This window comes from Halichoerus grypus, chromosome 6 (assembly GCF_964656455.1).
Source record: "Halichoerus grypus chromosome 6, mHalGry1.hap1.1, whole genome shotgun sequence".
NCBI lineage: Eukaryota > Metazoa > Chordata > Mammalia > Carnivora > Phocidae > Halichoerus > Halichoerus grypus.
Genome location: NC_135717.1, coordinates 164,559,566 through 164,580,795, shown reverse-complemented (window position 1 = coordinate 164,580,795; position 21,230 = coordinate 164,559,566). Strand labels below are relative to the sequence as shown.

The 21,230-nt window shown below is 41.8% G+C and overlaps 1 protein-coding gene across 2 annotated transcripts; it reads right to left on the bottom strand.

Moving 5' to 3' along the window:
• Positions 1–17: 17 nt before the first annotated feature.
• Positions 18–21,199, bottom strand: FBXO7 (F-box protein 7). Of its 2 annotated transcripts, XM_036093506.2 has the most exons (10): positions 21,152–21,199; positions 20,954–21,113; positions 17,218–17,512; positions 12,403–12,630; positions 10,703–10,844; positions 8,538–8,621; positions 5,409–5,504; positions 3,486–3,662; positions 1,677–1,714; positions 18–708 (listed from the first exon to the last, which is right to left on the bottom strand). In XM_036093506.2, the coding sequence occupies exons 2-10, from the start codon at positions 21,073–21,075 to the stop codon at positions 319–321; spliced, it is 1,572 nt and encodes a 523-aa protein (XP_035949399.1). In that variant the 5' UTR covers positions 21,076–21,113; positions 21,152–21,199; the 3' UTR covers positions 18–318. The 2 variants fall into 2 exon arrangements, with proteins under 2 accessions (XP_035949399.1, XP_035949400.1); XM_036093507.2 differs by lacking the exons at positions 20,954–21,113; positions 21,152–21,199 and adding an exon at positions 20,715–20,861 and having other exon boundaries at positions 17,218–17,360.
• Positions 21,200–21,230: the final 31 nt, after the last annotated feature.

Sequence of the window (21,230 nt, the reverse complement as noted above, 5' to 3'; positions counted from 1 at the left end):
TTAAGACTGCCATATGATTTATACTTAATTTTTTTTAATCTGATGCAGAACATTTATCAGTGAACAACCTTCACTCAAGAGGGGAACTCAGAGCGGGGAGGTCAAGAGCCAACTATGTCCCAGGCCAAGCCAGTCATACAGGACCCTCTGGGCCCTAGCGCCCCTGGAGCTTTGAGTAGATTTACTGAAAGGCCAGTGTGAGTGCATTCCTCACCATCACAATCAGAAAACACTAGAGATCAGCACCCCGACAAGATGACAGCTGTGGTTTTAAAAAAGAAAAACCAAACAAGCTCCAGAAGTGAGATTACAAACCAATCACATGAACGGTAGCCGGCCGTCAGTTGACCCACCCCTCCTGGGCCGCAGGGGAAATCTGTCACTTGGGCCACCTCGCCCTGGCAAGGTGGGGTCAGGTCCCGGAAGCGGGCCAATTGGATCAAAACGTGGTCTGAGTGGAGGGAACTGGCCTGGTGTCTCCCCGGGCCCAGGGATGAGTGAATTGATGGGGTCCCCAACAAAGGGAAGTGTTAATCTTTGATCATATTCTCCACCAATAATTCCTGGAGGAAGGAGAGAGCTGGGAGGAAAAGGCCTGGGGTGCCAGGGGCCGGGGCCGAATGGGGGGGGGTGGGGCGGCGATGGCGGGAACAGCACATGGCGCCCTCTCTGAGCTTCTTTTCTTTGTTTGTACCTCTTCCTGTACAGCTGTAGAAACACAAGAATGAGATACGGTAAGTGATCTGGATGTTTCCCTGAGGTTCCAATTTGCCTCCACTACTCTCTCTACACTTTCCTTTTCCCACACTCTGGAGCAGACACAGGAACCGGTGCACACAGGGAACTGTCCCCAGTTTCCATGTGCACGAACAAGGCAGCAGCTGTGAAGACAAGGCCGAGCACACTGTACTCTAACCACCGAGCAACCGTGCCGCCCTGGAGAAGCACTCAGGCCCAAGGAAGGACAGCTGAGTGACACGCACTTCCAAGACTGCAGTCTAGAAGCTCTCGAACTAATACGCAATTTTAGGTCAGCTTTTCTTGAAAGTGGAAAATTTAAATATCTGTTGAGAATATCATGCCACAAAATATAAAGTTAAGGTCTGGGGCGGGGAGGAGGGACAGCATTTAAATCTACTTTTTCATCTAAATCATGTTCCTAATGGACTCCACTTAAACCACAACAAGAAGGAGATGCCAATTTCAGAGGCTGCCACATCTTCCTAAAGAGCAGTGCTGTGAGCAGAGGACCCAGCTGAGGACTCTTCTCTAGCGGCCCCCCCTCCACGTTTCTCTCAGTCCTGTCAATGTCTTGTACAGTAAGCGTCTGCGTGTCAAACAACAGTTATTCTTTTCATAACATATGAGTCTAACGAGCTTAAGAGCTGGACTACTCCAGCACAGAAACTTAAATTTTTTTGCAACAGAGGAAAAGAGAATGTTTTATATTAAGTAAAGGCAAAAAACAATCACTGCGGTAATATCTCTTTTCCTATGTAATTAAGAAAATGAGGACTGAGTCTAAGATAAAAGTTAAAAACACTTTCATTTACTTAAAATTAGCAATAAATTTGATAAAAACAGATTTCATTACATAACAAAAGTGATAATATGCCTTTAACATATTAACTAATTATTTCTGTTACATTAACATCAGCCTCGATATTAATACCTACTTCTTTCCAATCTGTGTCTCGAGCTCTAACAGCACCATCTACAAAAAAAAAAAATAAGGATTTAAAATGCTTCATGCATCCAGCATTAAAGAGCACTTTTGCTTTTGTCTTAAGGAAACTGAAGCTTACACATGAAGCACAAAAAGGAACACGAATCATTTGTTAACCACACACCAGAGGACCTGTACCTTGCACCTGACTCAAACCTCTCTCGCTCTCCCTGCCCCAGCTGTCCCTCACTGCGCCTCCTCCCCTGGTCTCATCTGGGTACGGCCGCTACTTCGAACCAGAGTCTCTGCGACACTGACTGGGTGACAATCTCTGGGTGCGCATCGCAGCCCATCGTTACTGGAGGCAAAGCTGACTTCAGGTTTTCTTCCATATCTGGGTTATTTTCTCCCAACTCATAGAAGTATGACCATGACGACTTAAGTATTTTTTAATATATTTATTTACTTGACATATGTGAAATGAGGAAAGAGGGACTCCTTCAACTTTAAGTCTAATGAAGAGTTTAGATAAAAGAGATGTCTTCTTGGGAAGCTATTACGTGGGTATGGAAGGAAGATTTTATAAAACTCCAGTCCCATAACATTATGCCCATAGGGAAATTCATTATAAAATCTGAACCCTCAGCTTACAGATAAGCTTGTGGACCACAGTCTGGAAATGAGATAGAGACGACTGCATTTTGTATCTGAATTTGAATATGTACGTAAAAGGGCTTTTTTGCCTATTTTTATCACAGCCTGTTTTTCAGCTGATTCTTCTATATACTTCGGTCATTTTGTCTTTTCTGACTATAATTTTTTTTTTAATTTGAGATGATACTTGCTGCCTCCCGGAACAAAATGACATTTTGAACTCTGGATTCAGGGGCATAAATAATGTAGAACAAGGACCTTAGGAATCAAGGAGGAGGACAAGGAAAAACCAGGTCATTCACTTCTTACATTCTGAGGTTTTAAAGAGAAAAAAAAAAAGTTTATCAATCCAAACGACTCTACATAATATTCTCAGTATGAAAAAGAAGGAAGGGGATCTACCCGCTAGATTTTTACAGTTCCCAAGAGGGTATGTTATACATAGCACCATCATTCACTCTTTCTTGAGGGTTCATGAACCACAAATATTTTTTACATTGTAAAGCAGTATATACCTACATATACACATACTGAAATAGAAATTTACAACTATTTTATAAAATGCATATGGTTTTTTTTTTAATGACCCATTACATTGATTTCATGACCCACCTCAGGGTCAAACCAGTTTAAAAAAAACACTGACATGCGGAAAAGAAATTCCACAATCAGGCTTCTAGATTTGTATCTGGAAATCTTGATTCACCAAAGGGCTTTTACATTTGGGGTAACGTCTCCCCAGCCCCCGAGATCCACTGTCATCACTGCTACAATCATCACCAAGTCACCATAAATGAGACTGTATGGAAATAAAGCTTCCCCAGCAACGTGCCCCAGGTTGTATACATGAAATGCACCAGACTGCTAAGTCATTCAGAGGATGGTCTCAAAAGAAAGAATAAACCTGAAATTTTTCTATCTTGAAATATTCTACTTCGTCTACTGGGCTACTTGTGTTATGAAGAACACAAAAAAGACTGGGCAGAGTTTTCAGGATATAGGCAAAAGTAGACAAGGCTTAGAATCTCCTTCTAACAAGGCTACAGGTTATGATTATTTGCAACTCTTAAAAAAAAAAAAAAGAGCCTACAACTAAAAACTTTTGGCAAGCTAAATAATTAAGACCTCGGTAAGAAAGAGATTAACATGGCATCACAACAATCACCTCGAAAATCCCGCAGATATAAACACCTCCACAGCAGCTGGTCATTTGAAGCGATAAGGAGGTCACGACAAACTGCAGACAAAGAAAGAACTGAACGAACATCCAAAAGTCGGAAGATCCGCAGCTTCAGCTCCAACGGAAGGACTACCAGCCCAAATACATCTGGCAGGTTCAGTGCTGTAAAGAAAAAAAGAACAGGTGTCACTGAGTAAAGAACATCTAGCTTTCCCCACATATTTAACAAAGTTACCAACTTGTTCCTAAGTGACAAATTAGAGGATAGTCTCCACTACCCAAGTATGTGACACCTACAACAAACTTTTAACCCCAGGTTGACCAGATGGCTACTACTAAGTCCCTTATTCCCTCTGTTTTAGTGGAAAGACAAATACTTTTTAATACAGACCAAATGAATAACTTTGACAACTTCTAAATGTTAGCCCATGGTCTCCCTTGTTTCAAGCAATACTCAATGCCACAAAAACCTCTCTATTGAACTACAGAAAACGGATGATTTGTTGGCTTTTATAACTAGCTCCCAACACTCCCACTTATTAGCTGTGTACCTTTGGACAAGTTACTTAAACTATAATTCAACTTCCTTATCTGTAAGATGGGTGAATAGTACTGCCTACCTCCCTGAGTTGAGAATTAAATGTGTGAATACATACAGAGTGCTTAGAACAAACATTCAAGTGTTAGCAAGTACTATTATTCACAGTCTAGCAGGCTAGAAAAAAGGGAAGTAGATAAATTTCAGAAGCATGCCAAGGAAGGAAAAGAATAACAACACCTTCCAAAGTCAAATGAAAATGATGTAGTATTAGCTCCTTTAAATAGATGTGATATTGTTCTCCACTCGCAAAGATAACTGAAACCCAATAAAGGCTTTTAAAATTCACATTTTTCTCTTTCATTACCACCACCTAAAGAAGAAAACTATGGTGACAGCAGCCTTGGCCCATGCAACTGGAGACCTAAAATATCTCAATATACAGACAGCAAGTAAAAGCCACGTATCTATTTGTGTAATTCTGAAGTTATGTTCCAGCTAAAGGACTGTAGTAGATTAGGATTCTCATTTTCTAGCCTCTAATTACACTTCCCCACCACACTGCCACAGGCTTGGCCATTTTGATTGGTTTTGTGCAGTGAAATATGAGTGGAAGTGGCATATCACTTCTGAGCAAAAGCTGGAAGAACCAACACGTGGCTGGGCTACAAGAGCATGTCCCGGGGAAGGACCGCTTCTTCAGCCACAGTTAACCCCCACACAACATGTACGTGAGTGAGAAGACTAAGTGTTTGCTTTAAGTCACTGAGATTTTAAAGTATTTTTTTACTACAACATAAGTAAGAGGTAGCTAATATAAGAATTCTGAATGAATTATAAACCTCACTAAAATAGTTTCATCATCTATAAAATGAGAATAAAATTTCCTTCAAAGTTGTTAGCATAAAAAAAGAATGCATGTGTATATCCACCATACCCAGCATAGAACCCCAATAAATCATGTTTAAAAAAAAAAAAACTTAAAACCCAATTTACAGGCTATCCATTATTTAGTATTTACTGAACGCCTATTATGGACCAGACCCTGAGTTGGGCCATGAGAACACAAAAGTGGACAAGACCTATTCCCTGATTTCACGATATTTAAAACCTTAGGTGGAAAGAACTCATGTTAACAATTATGATACAGTGGAAGGTGGGCTACAATAAAGATGCCCAAAATGCTGAGGAAATACAAAGAGAAAGTAAATAATGGTTAAGGAATTAACATTAAAGCTTAGTTTTAGAAGACCAGAATTTCACTAGGAGGAGAAAGAGGCAAAAGTCCTATGTCAGAGTCATAAGCATAGTATATAAACTTCTACTCTTCTTTCTAGCTATCTGACCTGTGATCATTTATCATCTCTCACCTTGTCGGGTAAAAGCCAGAAGAGGATACACCAGCTGGTCTTTGAAGAGACGAGAGAGCTTCTGAAGATCTTTGTATATCTTGGCTACATTTTCCCCTAAAATATATTTTTTAATGAAAAATCAAAACACAAAATCAAGTGGCAAAACCTGAAATGGTATCCTCTATTTCCGCCAAACCAAAGTGGTAAATTTTCACAAATAATTCTGACATAGACAGACATGAACCAGAGTCTCTAGCAGATAAAGAAATGCATAGTGTGTGGCTCTGAAAACTAAATCTTAGATGTAAAGCTAAAAATCTCACAGTTTCAAATAGGGCTGTAGGCAACCTATATAGCTCACAGACTACAATTATAGTAGGAAAAATTGTGGGGTGAGAATTGTACACACAACATGATGTCCTGAGCACCTGCCCAACTGTCCAGGCACTGGGAGTGTCTAGTGGGAGGGCCACTCTTCCGGTCCCAGCAGAAGGAGAACGGTATCCGTCACATGAGGACCAGGTGTCAGCAACTTCAGGCTCTCTTTCACATCAGTAGTTCTCCCAAAGTAGGAGACAAATACTCTGACCCCCATTTTAAAAATAGGACAGATACTGAAAGCCCACCCAAGGCCTCACGGTAAGCAGCAGAGCAGGGTACACACCTAAGTCTGGCTCCAATGCATTCATTTTAGCCACTGCCACTCCAGAGTGTGGGTCCCGGATCAAAAGAACAGCCATCACCTGGAAACTTTAGCACGACTGAATCTCGGGCCCTACCACAGACCTACATTTTCATATTGGAACCTGCATATTCCTAAGAGCCCCAGATGATTCACCTGTACGTACACTGCAGCATGGGAAGCATGGCCAAATGCCACCCAAGTCCCCACCACGGTTCTGCTATAGTTCCACCAGGCATTGAACCGTCTGATCCACGCCTGTTTGCTCACCTATTTAAAGGAGATACCACCAGTGCACCAAAGAGTGGTTAAAACGTAAAGCTCCACACACAGTGCCAGGTGTATTCCAGATCATCAGTTTATGCGTGCTCCCTCCCCATTCTGTAACTAAGTACTTCGCTATCTATAAAAAATAACACACTCTTTATAATTTGATATCTTCCCTGCATGAACTACAAGCTTGACTTGAAATCAAATATCAAGATATTTAAAAAATCAATTTGGTTTATGGCCTTTTTTCAAGTATGAAAACTGACTTTAAACAAGCTTTTTCCTGCAATTATCTATTATAGAAGTAATCAGGAACTTATAAGTAAGTATATATTAGGTAATCTACTATAAGCCACAGCAAAAAGTAATTAAAATGACTTGTCAAATGAGCAGCGTTATATAACCCTGCCCAACATAAAAGTACTATATTAAAAATATTTAATATAGTCCATAAACTTACTGTGATATTAATTTTCTTCCTCCCCTTTCACTTCCTTTCTCTTTATTTAACAGAAACCAGATAAGGAATATGAATCTGAGCTACCTTCCTATAAAAGTTGTCTTTTAAAAAAAAAAGGTTAGGAAGGGTGCCTGGGTGGCTTAATTGGTTAAGTGTCTGCCCTCAGCTCAGGTCACAATCCCAGAGTCCTGGGATTGAGCCCTGAATCAGGCTCCCTGCTCAGCAGGGAGTCTGCTTGTCCCTCTGACTCTCCCCTTTCTTGTGCTTTCTCTCTCTCACTCTCTCAAATAAATAAATAAAATCTTTAAAAAAAAAAAAAGAACAGGCTTAGGAGTCAAATATATTCCAATCCTAAATTCCACCATTTATTAGCTCTGTGACCTTGAAGTAATTTTTAACCTTCTCTAGACCTGTCTCCTAATCTGTAAAATGGGCATAATAACCTCTACTACTGTGGAGTGTAGAGTATTTCTACTCCCCACAGCAGGTCCTCCCTAGTGTCGACAGAACTAAAGTGTTGTGGCCAAGGAATTTCAAGTTTTTCCGGTCCCAATGGTAAGACCATTTTACAGATTTATCAGTCTAGTTTGTGTACCCTCAGCAGGGGCAGTGTCACCCACAATGGGACAAAAACTGGTTCTCAGAGGGCAAATTAAAAAACCCTAGCTAGACCATTGGTTTGTGACCCTCCAAAGAGCCACAGTACACAAATGAAAATACACTATATCTACGGTATTAAAATTTCATGGAAAAGAATGGGTGGGGGGCGAATTTTCTACAAAGGCTCCTCAGGGGATTGATAATGCAAAGAGGGCTGAGAAAACACTGGTCTAGGGTGACGATAAATGTTCAGAGACCATTATAAATACATATCCAGACATCCCCTTTACCCATCAGTTTTGGTCTGTGGAAGTTCATGGACCGCAGGGCCTGATGTCTCCAAGGAACCAACAAGAATAAGTCTCTAGGCCTTCAATGAAAAGACCTAGATCTAGGTAGCCTTCCCTCCCAAGACATGCTGTCAATGCCACCGCCCCACGGCAGCAGGCCACGCCATAGCTGGATTGTAAAACCTTCCCGAGTTTACTAGGAGGACGAAATGGAATAGCGTCTGTCAAGATGCCGGTCCAGCACAAAACCAGCACTTCAAGATGCGAGTCCCTGCTCCACCCATCTCCTCTCCTTCAACTGCCTACCTGCTTCTCATACTCTGGATTTAATTGAAAAAATAAAAAGGAAAATTTGTCTCTGCATCTACTAATGATCTTATAGAACACAAGCAAAACCATGCCTAGAATGCAAACTTCTGGTAAAGTTCCAATCTGATCAAACGGCTACCAAATCTATGTCAGTTGAAGCTAACAATTCTGAGTAGTTTTTCCTCCAATAATCTTCAATAATGAAGGCGCACTATATGGTTTCCACAAAACACAGATCCTCTCCATACTGGTTAAATATGATGCTGGAAAAATCCAAAGATTAATTCAGAAATTAGGAAGCATCGGTATAGCATGGGATGAATTACATACTAGTGTCATTCCATAATGGCAGTACACATATCATCCAGCACTCCAAGAACCTAAGAAAAGCAGGAAGAAAAAGATACTCTGCAACATATCTTAAATTTGTTTTAATCTCATTCAGAAATTTTCAGTCTCTCAGACATTACCTTTCAGGCTTTCTAAAGTGAACCTCTCAAAGCTTCATCCCCAAAGTTCAATCATGCTTTTCTTACCGGGTTCTGCTTTGCAAATAAATGATCCTGGCAGCAGCTGCAATCTTTTCACACTTCTGAGTTCACTGTTGATCTTTAGTGTAGCTGTAAATAAGCAAACGAAGACAAATAACTCTTGTCAGTTCACCAATGGCCTTCATGTTTTAGCATGGGCTTGCATTTCCCTGCCCCAACATACAAAGGACGCTTATTTCCTTCCCTCGTAGTGAAGTGTAAACCTGCCACCACATCAAATAAAATCACTCTACAACACCTTTAAAAACTAAAGTATGCACCTTTATATAAAATCCACTAGGTATTACCAACAGCAGCTTATTAGTAATTGAAAGATATGCAACAAGGTTAACAGGAGACAGTTAAACATAATAAAATCATTATTTCTAACAAGGTCCCTAAAAACTCCACTTATTTTTTTTTATTTAACCCTTGGCAAAGAGTCTTCCCTTGTTTATCAAAAGAATCCTGCTAGTTTTCACAACATCATCTCTTTCTAGCCCAAAGGACCACTATTCTTGACATCACCAGAGGGTTCAATTTTAATCATATATACAAAGGCGCACTTCATCTCATTCCATGAAAGAGCCCGTGCTGTGCTTATGCATATGTGCACAGAGCAGGAGGTCCTGGGTGAAGGAAAGACTTAAGGACACACTGCTCCTTTTCAAAGAATCAAGCCTGGAATGGCTGGCTGCCATGCAAGTCTGTGAGTAGCCGATGTGCTGAGAACAGTAAAAGGAAAAAAAAAAAAAAAAAAGAACAAGATAACAGAAACAAAGAAACCATCAAGAGACCTAGCAGCCATTCTGTTTATGCTATGTATCCTGAAACCAGTGAATAGAGGCTATTATACATGTTGTCAAAGTGCTTTTGTAAGAAACGGAGGCAAAAATGACCACCTCAGTCACTACTGGGTAGCTTCAGCCTCACGAGTTAGGATGTGATGGAGCAGAGCGACCGGGAGGGGCAGAAACGGCCGCCCCTGCGTGTGTAAGAACGCCCAGCTGGAAGTCTCACGTGCTCACTGAGAAGACACAGCTAGTCCTTCTGCATTGGACAGCCGCATCCTGACAAACGTGGAATACCACCAAAGCCGTTAAAGCTGTTGAAATTTGAGACTTGAATATTTCAAAGAATCTAGTGATTAAAGGGAAGTAGCAGAAATCACATCACAGGGGACCTAGAACTAGCTTTCATTTTAAAGATCAAGACGGTAGGACGCTGGTTTTCAAAATAGATTTTTGCAGAACAAACATTTTCAAACAAAATTTTACAAGGGACCTTGATAAATGCAACAGACGAACATGGTGCTGCTCCAGGTTTAAGTGGCAATTCGGGGTCTACTAAGCCTCCTCTTCCACCTCAGCAGAACCAGTAGCTGCTGAGAGCTCGGGGCTAAGGCGTATTGAAGCAACTGGCTTCGCTACACAAAAGGCAAGCTGTCCTGAAAAATCAAAAACGCAGTCATTCCAATCTCATCATACTATCTTATCTAGCTAAAGGGATAAACCTCAAAAATCAAAACAGAGCAGAAAAAGATTCTAGTCACTCCACTGGCTCTCTAGAAGGTGTGATTATGGGACTATTCTGGAGACCACTGGTAGACATATGGACTTCTGGGTGGCATCTGAACTAAAAACCAAACGGACTGCCATCCTTGTGAAATTGCCAATATGAAAGAGAAGGAGACAAAGCAACTACTCGAAGTGACTTTCCTGCGGGCGCAAACGCGCGCACACACGAAGGCAGTGCTCAGGCGTGTGTCCGTGCATTACCGTTCAGAGACGACCCCCGCTCAATCTCACCTCTTACCATCGCTCAGTTCCAGACTTTGGTCAAAAAAATAAACATAAAGTCATCTGCAGCACAAACAGCTCATATGTAATAGATCATCTCAGTCCGATGATCACAACGCCCCCTGGAGCAAAAACATCACCAGGTGAAGACAGCGGAAGCGTACCGCTGCCAAGAGAAGCCTGCCGCCGGAACATCAACCCACATCGTCCATAACCTTTCCGACTCCTGTGATCAGCGGCCTAGGGACTAAGCAGAGCTGGGAAAGGCTCAACTAGATCATGAGAACCAATCACCAAAGCAGCTAGACGACATCTGGGGAGGCACAGGTCAGCTCTGATAAACTGACAACTGTGACTGCGCCATCCAATTACCGTTTATGACAACCAGGGTTCCCAAAGGCACACAGGTGAGAACAGCAGAGCCGCCCTCGCAGAGAGGGTGCGTGTACTGCAGCTTATACACACCGCCTGACTTCCAGTGCTCGGGCATGGACAGAGCTTTCGCCTCCGTCCCCTGGGGAAGGAAATCAAAGAGAAACAAATGAGGAAAAGCATTACTCTCAAAAAGACTAAAAACCCAAGAGGCCCCTAACTTGTCTGGAAATAAGCATTCCATACGGTCCCCTTAATAAAATTTGTCAAATCATTACTATCGTCATTAATAAAATTTTGACAGAAAAATGTTACAATATATTATCCTCCATCAAAATGTTTGTTCAAGTAGATATAATAATATCTGAGACAGGGATTGATTCTCTCTTCAAAGACTCACTTACTCTGTCCAGCAAAGCCATATCATTATTCAAGACCCATAGCTCAATTATCATTTTGTTTGTGAGGCCTTTTAAAAAAAATCTCGTTTGGGGACACCTGGGTGGCTCAGTCGGTTAAGTGGCTGCCTTCGGCCCAGGTCATGATCCCAGGGCCCTGGGATCGAGTCCCACATCGGGCTCCTTGCTCAACAGGGAACCTGCTTCTCCCTCTCTCTCCCTCTGCTTGTTCTCTGTCAAATAAATAAAATCTTTAAAAAAAAAAAAATCTTGTTTGTCATTCTCTTTTATCCCCTAACATTCTGTTCATATTTATATTGTTACACACTTCTATTATGTTATAATACATCATAATTTTCTTTTTATTTGTTTCTCTCCCCAACTTACGGACACCTTGGGGACAAGGACTTATCCCACTATCTTTATATCCTAATTCCTGGCTCAGGGCATGGCATGTTGCAGGTGTACAATGGTCACTGAACTGCTCCACATCTCTGTTACTCATAACATGGCCCAGAGACCAGTAGCATGTCTATGGTGTGGGAGCATGCAGTCTCAGGCTTCACCCTAGACTTATTAAATCAGAATCTGCAGGGGCGCCTGGGTGGCTCAGTTAGGCGTCTGCATTCAGCTCGGGTCATGATTCCAGGGTCCTGGGATTGAGCCCCCCGTCAGGCTCCCTGCTCAGCGGGGAGTCTGCTTCTCCCTCTCTCCGCTCACGCTCTCTGTCTCTCTCAAATAAATAAATAAAATCTTTAAAAATAAATGAAATAAATAAATCAGAACCTGCATTAGTAAGATCCCCAGGTATTCTTAGGCACAGCAAGGTTTGAGAAACTCTGTTCTCCTCCATGACTCTCTGGCATCCCATATACATAGACATCGCTCCTAGAATTTCACCAATACAGTATGACGGACTGTAGACTGTCTCCCTCCCCCACTCCTGGACTATAAGCACCCCAAGAGCAGGGACAAAGCACTGCACCTGTCACTGGTAAATACTTACCAAATGGAGAATGAATGAATGAGTGAAGGGAACAATGTCCCTCTTCCTAACTGAATCTTATTAGATTACTGGGAATTCAGAGCCATTACCATAAAAATCCAGTAAACTATCCATCTAGACATGTCCATCCCACACTCTTGACCACAGTTTACTACATATTATCATACATAATCTTTTGTCTTTAATACAGAAATCTAGAAAACCACAATATCCTAGTGATGTTTATCAATATGCACCCGTTCCCAACGGGAAACTGAAACCCTAACAAGATGTTTGATTTCTGCTTATAGTCTTACCTGAGGTATGTAACCTGACTCCAACATGAGAAGATGTACCGATACTATCAAGGCGTCATTGGCATTAGAACAGTCCGCTGACTGATACAGGATCTCTAATGAATGTGGCACCTGCCCTTCCACCGCCTCACTGCAGAGCATCGGTTCTGAGGGAAAGACACCTGTGCCCTCTTCCATATCCACAACATCTTGAACTGACCCAGCTTCCAAAGTCTGACTAGGCCCCGACTGAAAAAGATAACAAAAACCATGAATTCATTAAATAGACTTTTATTTTTATAGTTTACTTTGTACCCTTTGAACTCAGATTAGTGCTCAAAGCCAAAGCACATTATTAGTTTGTCCAGTATGCCAAAAACCTGGACATCAACCTAGCCTTCTCCCTCCACCATCCTAAACTCCACCTTCCATGTGATCTGTCTTCCAAGTTCCACTGAATCTACCTCCTAAATATGCCCAAAATCTGCCCCTACTGCTCCCCAATGGTACTTCAGACTCATTTACCTCCTGGCCTCCAGTAATAGCCTCCCCAGGTATCCCTGACTCCATTTTGTCTTCTAAGACATTTCACTTACTGCTGCCAGAGGTTTTGACAATTAAGAATCCAACTATGGGGCGCCTGGGTGGCTCAGTTGGTTAAGCGACTGCCTTCGGCTCAGGTCATGATCCTGGAGTCCCTGGATCGAGTCCCACATCGGGCTCCCTGCTCGGCAGGGAGTCTGCTTCTCCCTCTGACCCTCCCCCCTCTCATGTGCTGTCTCTCTCATTCTCTCTCTCAAATAAATAAATAAAATCTTAAAAAAAAAAGAATCCAACTATGTCCTATGTCCCAGCTTAAAACTTCCCAGTATTTCCCCAATGCAGATAGCAGCATTTCCCTAAATTGTGCCTTGGAATGCAACCCTAGACGTCCTCGGAAAAAAAGAGTTCTACAATCAATGAAGTTTGGAAAATGCTACTACATGCTATAGCCACTGAACCTCACCCTCCATATTCAAACAATACACTGTGGCATTACAGAGCTCTGAAATTTCAATAATAATAACGTGTGCATAACATTTAGTCAAGAAACACCACCCTCCTTCATCAATGCTCAGCATCCCCGTAACACCTACTTACGGTCTCAGAAAAGCAGTGTTTCATAGACAACATGCTGAGAAACGCAGGCCTAGAAAATGAAGTCCAAACTGCTAAACCTCCTTAGCATACAAGGCCCTGTATCACTTCATCGGTTTCCTGACTCTGTCAAGCCCACTTCCTGCCAGGCCCTTTCTCCCCATGCCAGCACTCTCCACCTCTGCCGAAGAGGCAGCTCAGACTATCACCCTGCCTTGCAAAGGCCTTGACTACTGCACTTTATCACACTGCATTGCACTTTCCTGATTACACATCTACATCCTACCAAGACCGCAACCTTAGAAAGGAACAGACTCCACATCACCTACTTTTGTAATCCCAGTACACGACCTGGCACATAGTAGGTGCTCAACAAATGCTTGCTGAACCAATGTTAAGGACAGTATCTTACAATTTCCTAATGGTTTTGTTTTCAGTGTCTTCTCATTTGCACCACACAAGAATTCTATAAAACAGGCAAGTCAGATGATGTTGCCTTTTTATACGTGTTTTAATTGTGACTCAGATTAAATAACATAATCAAGGTTACCAGCTAACAAAAACCTGAAATGAACCAACATCTCCAGACTCACAGTTCAGGCTTTCAGACACAATACACTGCTTCAGTTAAGACTATGTTACCTATATTAATTTTGCTCAGGTTTGTTTCTGACGTACGTGTTCAACTCTTGATGCAAAACACATGGTTCTTCTCTTTAAGTTCGTATTTCCATTAAAGAAGGGACAGAGGAAATTAAAAATTATGTAGGACGAATGAAAGGGTGGAAAATATATAAGGGAGCAAGAGGCTGTTCTTCCAAAATCCCTGAGGACTTAGCCCTTACTGGCTTATGGAAAAGATCCAAATTCATTTGTTAAAACTTAGAGGCCAATGACAATTCGCACTCTCCATCATATTTCTGAACAAACAAAACTACCTGTTAAAACCATATAACAGCTATGCGGCGCCTGGGTGGCTCAGTTGGTTAAGCCACTGCCTTCGGCTCACGTCATGATCCTGGAGTCCCGGGATCGAGTCCTGCATCGGGCTCCCTGCTCAGCGGGGAGCCTGCTTCGCCCTCTGACCCTCCCCACTCTCATGCTCTCTCTCTCATTCTCTCTCTCAAATAAATAAATAAAATCTTTTAAAAAAAAAAAACCATATTAACACCTGAATTATGAAGTATGTAAGCTCTTTGCTTCTTACTTATCTACTCTACCTAACTTTTGGCTATTTACTACTTACTGACAGTTGCGTGGGAGACAATACGTGTGGAAAAAATATTAAAAAAGTTACCCTAAACTGATAATGTCTTGGAAGTTATCAGAATCCCCTGGTGAGCTTATCAAACCTTACTCCCACTCCGTAAGAACCACTGACATTCTGAGCCATTCTGATATGATATGAATATTTATCATGTCCTCCATGCATGTGAAATGGGAAAAAAAATGTTCAGCACCACCTCTCTAAACAGATCACTTGTCACGTCATTTACAAATGATAGGAACAAGTAATTAAAATTCAGTTTAGAGCTAACATTAGGGTCTGTACCAGGTTATCCCCATTTTCCATCAAAGACTCAACAGGTACTAGGAGAATTCCCAAATATATGAAATAAAAAAATTAATTTACACTTAATTACAAGAGTGAAATTTTCCTGTTGTTTCCAGTTTTACCCAGCTATTTTCCCCAAGACTTCATTCTACATTTAATTAGCAGATCATACTGCTTCAAGCACTTACAGCATACTTAAGAGATTTCAAGCTCACCTTCCACACTAAGATTTTACAGTCACCCTATACAAGTCTTAGAATACAAAACATGCTTTTAGAACTGAAATGACTAATTTGAAGCAAAATTAATTTGTCAAAATTTTCCAAAAGGAAACTAGTAAAGTAACGGTCACATATACTATGAAAAGTTCTTACTGGGCATTTTTACAAGTACATAGAAGTAAAAGGATTGGCCCCTTCTACCAGAATCTCTGAATGAGTCTATCAGCAAAGAAGATTCAGAAATATAATTTAAATATGTGGCTAAATATTCTATTTCTTACTCGCTAGATTACCTTCATGAAACAAAAACACAGAGATACATAATAATTTCTAAAAAAAATCATAAAAATACTTTGACCTTTATAAAGTCTTTTTTAAATTGCTTAATCTCTTTGGATACTATTATTAAAAATCTCTGGGGCGCCTGAGTTGGTTAAGCATCCGACTCTTGATTTCAGCTCAGGTTGTGATCTCAGGGTCGTGAGATCAAGCCCCGAGTTGGCCTCCACACCAGGTGTGGAGCCTGCTTGAGATTCTCTCTCTCTCTCTCCCCCTCTGCCCCTCCTCCCATTCCCCTGCTTGAGTGCACTCTCCAAAAACAAAACAAAACAAAACTTGACAAAGGTCATTTTCATACTTTACCGATCTTTTAAAAAGCATTTCTTAGTATCTGTCTATACTTGATGTCATGACAGGCACAATGCATACTTACACTCACAAATGTTTAAGCCCTGAAAAAAAAAACTAAGCTGAAATGATATGTATAAACACAAAAAACAATGAACACAATGGCATATACATTAATATTAAAAAATTAAGTAATATATGTGATCACTTGTGCCATACAAGAAATCAAAAGGATAATAAATAATGAGGTGTTTACAAGGCAATACAGATAATCGATACTAAGAAATTAAAGACAATCATTGGGCTGTGGCTGGCAGGGCCTTGGAAGACAGGCAGAGACAGGAGAGGCAGGAAAGGTGGTGCATTCCAGGCTGGGGGAACAGCAAGCGCGAAGGCATGAAGCAGTAGGTGGGCTGTGTGTGCGCGTGCACATGAGAACGTGTGAATGTGCCGGCTGGTACAGGGAAAATGATATGGAATCTGGTCTGACTGGAGATGAGAGTCTACTGGAGGGAAGAAAAGAAAGTAGCCCTGAAAAGCTTTAAAAACTAAGTACAAGAAGAGAGACAACATTTTCCTCCTCTGTAACATGACAGGGTTAAACTAGAGATAGCTGGTCTTTTTCAGCTCAAAAATTGTAAGCACAGGTATATCAATGACACAAAGTTACTAAATGGAACAACATAATCGAAAACGTATAGGAAATGATGAGCCCAGAAAGTAGACGGAAGGACAGATATTGGAAGCCTGGAACAGAAAGGAAGAACTCACAGACCTTGTTAAGGGGTTGGATATAAGGAGTCAAAAATCATTCCAGGGTTTTAAACTCAGGAAAACAGTGGTGCCACCAACAGAAAGGGCAGCTGGCTGGCTTGGGAAGAGGAGAACATTAGTTCGTATTTCCAAATTTATGTCAGCACAGAACGTGAGATAGCAATGCTTAAAATCCAGATATAAATGTCCTGCAAATAATTTGGAAATAACTGGACTCTATATAGCCTTAATGAGAGAAGCAGACCAGAGAAGCTAAGCTGGAAATCACGAGCTTAGAGGCAACAAGAGGAGCCAAGGGACAATTTGTCTGAAGGAGTGAATGTCTGAACAAAATAAATACATAAAAACTGGGTTCTTCAGAATGCCAGTCAAGTACTGGTCCAGGCATTTAGCAGTTTAAACATTTCAACAAGAATATAATCTGCAATCTACTAATAATAATTATCCTGATACAGAATTCAACTGAGGTGTTCAGTATGCTTTATCAACTACCCCATTTCTCATCTTGATATTAATACCTACCATATTGTCATCACTGCAGTCATCAGTTTGGGCTGCCTGTCCTTGGAATGAAGCACTGGGCTGTTCATCCTGTATGCTGGACTGATTGGAGCTGGCGGCCAAAGAGGGTTGGTCATTATTCTGGAGTGAGGAATGCTCTGAATCTGTGGATGAAGGTAAGTTAGGTGCTGGAATGGCATCTTCAAGAATCAAACATATCAAGTCCCCAGAAACAATCCCATATGAAGCCAAGGTCTCTTCATCTCCAGTGAGGGCATCCTTGTTGTTCAATGTGATTGCAAACCGGGTATCAGAACTGCCAAGAAAGATGGATAAGGACAGTAAGAGCTACCTACCATTACCCGCTACCATTTCCCTCAATAACACACTTAGAACATATATATAAGGTACATGGTGTGAGCCTGGAAGAATTAAGTAATGAAAACAAAACAAAAATAAAAAGGAAGCCAAAGTTTTGCAAAAACTATCAAAATTACATGTTCTTATCACCGAATGCCTAGATTATAGACTTCTAATGGCTACAATTCTATCCTGGGACGCAGGATACAGTAATTCTCTATCATTAACCCATGTTCTCACCAATTCTAAGGTACACACTTCACATCTTTTGTAATTCTGATATCTTTGAAACAGGGATGCTTCTTAAAATTGATGACATATCACAGCTTAATTGCCAGCAACTCTTCCTTTAGTGTTACATAAAACAACGTGCATCTTAAGATTGACAGCAACTTAAGATTCGGTCAATGAAATATAGTCTTTTTAAAATACAAACTATGTCACATCATTCCTCTGCTGGAAAATCCTCCAATGGCTTCTATTTGAACTCAGAACAGAATCTTTAACATGGCCTCCAACACCCACCATTTGACCCCTACCCATTTCTCCTACCTCATCTACCCCAACCCCTCACTCACTGTTTTCTATCAATGTAAACTTTCTATCCCTTCCTCAAAACAGATCAACCTCACAGCAGCCTCTGGGCCTCTGCATTCGCTCTTCCTGATCTTCAGAGGGCTGACTCTCATCAGGCATTTAGCAGTTTAAAAATTTCAACAAGAATATAATTCCGGTCTCAATTCAAATGCCACCTCTTCCAGGATGCCTTCTGCCTGGCCTCCATCACTCTATTCCATTCTCATGTTTTATTTTTATTGTAACATCACTATTTGAAAATTCCATATTTATCATCTCTTCTCCACCCCACCACTACAATTTAAGTTTCATAAGGCCGGGTATCTTATCTGTCTAGTTCAAAACTGTATCTCCAGCACTTGTCAAATAAAAGTATTTGTGGAATAAATGCAACCAACAAACATTAGTTGGGAAGATGGGAGATGAAAGTGAAATCAGGGCTCCCTAGTCATTGTTTACATAACAGTCAGCTTATGTCTGTTCCAAAACACTAGATCCATGTCCTAGGTAAATACTCACAATCACAATAAGATGAGTATGTAGAAGATCAGTATAAATTCATCCCTCCCACTGTTAAATACAAGGTCACCTTTCTTACTGATGATGTGTGATGTCTTTTATAATGAAAACAGCACAAATCCAAAACCCCACTGCTAAACAAGTTAAGAGCTCAAATTAGCCTGAAGCAACGAACTCTCCCTTCCATATCATAGGCTCTCTGATTTGAGAGAATAACCATCACATAGTGGCGAAGAGTAATTAACAAACCACTGCACAACATTTTCTAAGGCATTTAGACTCAGCAATGCTGACTTCATTAACTTTTTGAGAGGTTAACCAAGGATGAAGTCCTTTGAAAATCATGAATAAACAATATTCTTGCAATGCTGCATTTTCAAAAGTGCTCAAAATAATTTGTTTTCTTTCACATGTAAAAACACTTTTTCTTACCAATTACAGTGTCTTTTGTAGAGAAATTACTGAAGTTTTGCTTATTAGAAAATAAATAGCTATGCTTCTGTTTTCAAACCCTCTGATAAATGTTGAAAATCTGCCAGATGCCCCAAAAAAACACCATCCCAACAGAAAAAGAGAGAAACACCTCAAATGTACTATGTGTTTATGGACCATCTGTCACAGCAAAAGGTTTGGTTTTTTTAACAGTATCTAACAAAATAGTCATTCAAACATCTACCTGTAGAAAAGCTAAAGAATTACATGATTAATAAAAATGTTGGCCTTCCCTCCCCATTTAGAAAAAGGGAAGAGCTATTTCTAAAGTAACATAGAGCTTTTCAGCAGAGGGGTTAAAAACTGGTTTTCTGAAACTGAAAAAAAATTTTTTTAATTCATCTGAAAATGCCATCCTTGAAACACCAGGCCTTTTAAAAATATTTTCTTTCAAACCCAGATGCACTTGCTCAGTGAAGACACTTTAAAAATAATAATGTCCTATGGTCATTTTAAAACTGCCCATTTTTATAAAGTGAAGATACTTTCAGAAGAATGAATTTACTTTCAGAAGCTGAAGCTTACATTCCTTCCAGTTAACCAGCCTCAAAAACAAACCCAAAGGGGAAACTAACTTGGCCTCTTGGATAAAGTCCTTTCAAGACTGCCCCTAATTTAAAATATAATATTAATAAAATATATATACATATATATGAAAAAATCTTTTTTAAAAAAAGTTACTTTTGAAGAATTCTGGTGGGGTAATGGCATCAGCATACAAAACGCTTAGGTTTAACCCCAAGAGATAACAACAGGCATGTCACTTAATACAACGTTTAACAGTTACGTCATACCCCATTTTTAATTTGGAGAAAAACAGGTTTACTTTTAATATAGTGCCTTAACCTGAAAAATGAAAGGTGAGTTCATAATACGGCCTCATTTTACTCTATTCCCTAAAAATAAAGTCAAGGTATATAAAAGTCTCATAAAAACGGTCCACTTAATTAACAGAAAGGTTTTCTTTTGACGAATTCACCTAAAAAGCTCCAGCGACCACCTTTTTTTCTTCTTAGCACACTCAGATTCCAAACTCGCTAGTTCAGTACGTGAAGAGGCCCACCCTTATCTCTGTCCCTCTCCCCCCAGATTATTGTCCCCAGAAAATACTCTCTGTGGAAACAAAGTCTCATTTGCAGCCCCATCAATTAATAGCGGAATCTGGTCCATTATTTCTCAACGTCACTGCCCCCAAACTGCAAGCTCTCCAGGGTCATCCCACGGCCAACGTTTATCTTAGTTTTAGCAAAACAGCAACAGCTCGCCCAGGGAAACAGAAGGATGTGAACCACGCCGACACCCCCGAGCGTGTAATACTCTGCGGCGGGTAAGTCAAAGTGCTCCCCGCGGGCCGGGCACGCGCAGACTCAACGCGGCCCGCTCACAGGTGGCCTCGGATGGAGGGCCGGTTTCTAACTTCTAGAACTTTCCTTTTTCCATGGAATACTGCGACTGCTGGAGATGGTGAACTTAAATCCCGCAGAGCCTGGAAAGGTCTACCCCCAGCCGAACCCCTACGCCCCGGCCTGTCCCTGGTTTCCTCTGCTGCGGAAACGGAAGCGACGGCTCACCCTGCAAAGGAAGGGAGCCCCCGGGACGCCAGGCCATGTCCTCCGCGAGTCGCGAGCCGGGAGGCGGCGAGCTGCAGCCCCAGCGTCCGCGCCGCGCCCGGTCTGCGCGCGTCACAGTCCCTGGGACGCCCGACCCACGACGCCCCGCTACCGCCCGGCCTCACGTGACCGCCCGGGGGGGCGCGCGCTCCCGCGCACTGCTCCCGGGCCCGCGGCGCGCCCCCGCCGCAGCCTCCTACCTGAAGCCCCAAGTGGGCAGCAAGGCCTGGCTCAGGTGCGCGCGTAGCTGGCCCAGCGTCGGCTCCGCGTCTGGCATCTCCAGCGGCCAGGTCCGCTTCTGTAGCCGGACCCGCAGCTTCATGGTGGCGGCGGGAGGGCCCCGGGGGCCCGGACCCGGAGGCGGCAACGGTGACGACGGCGCGGCGGCGGGCCCGGAGCGGCAACTACCGGAGGACTAGCGGAGAGAAGGACCCGCCGCGGCCCCTGCCGGCGGGTCTCTGGAACATGAGCGCCCCG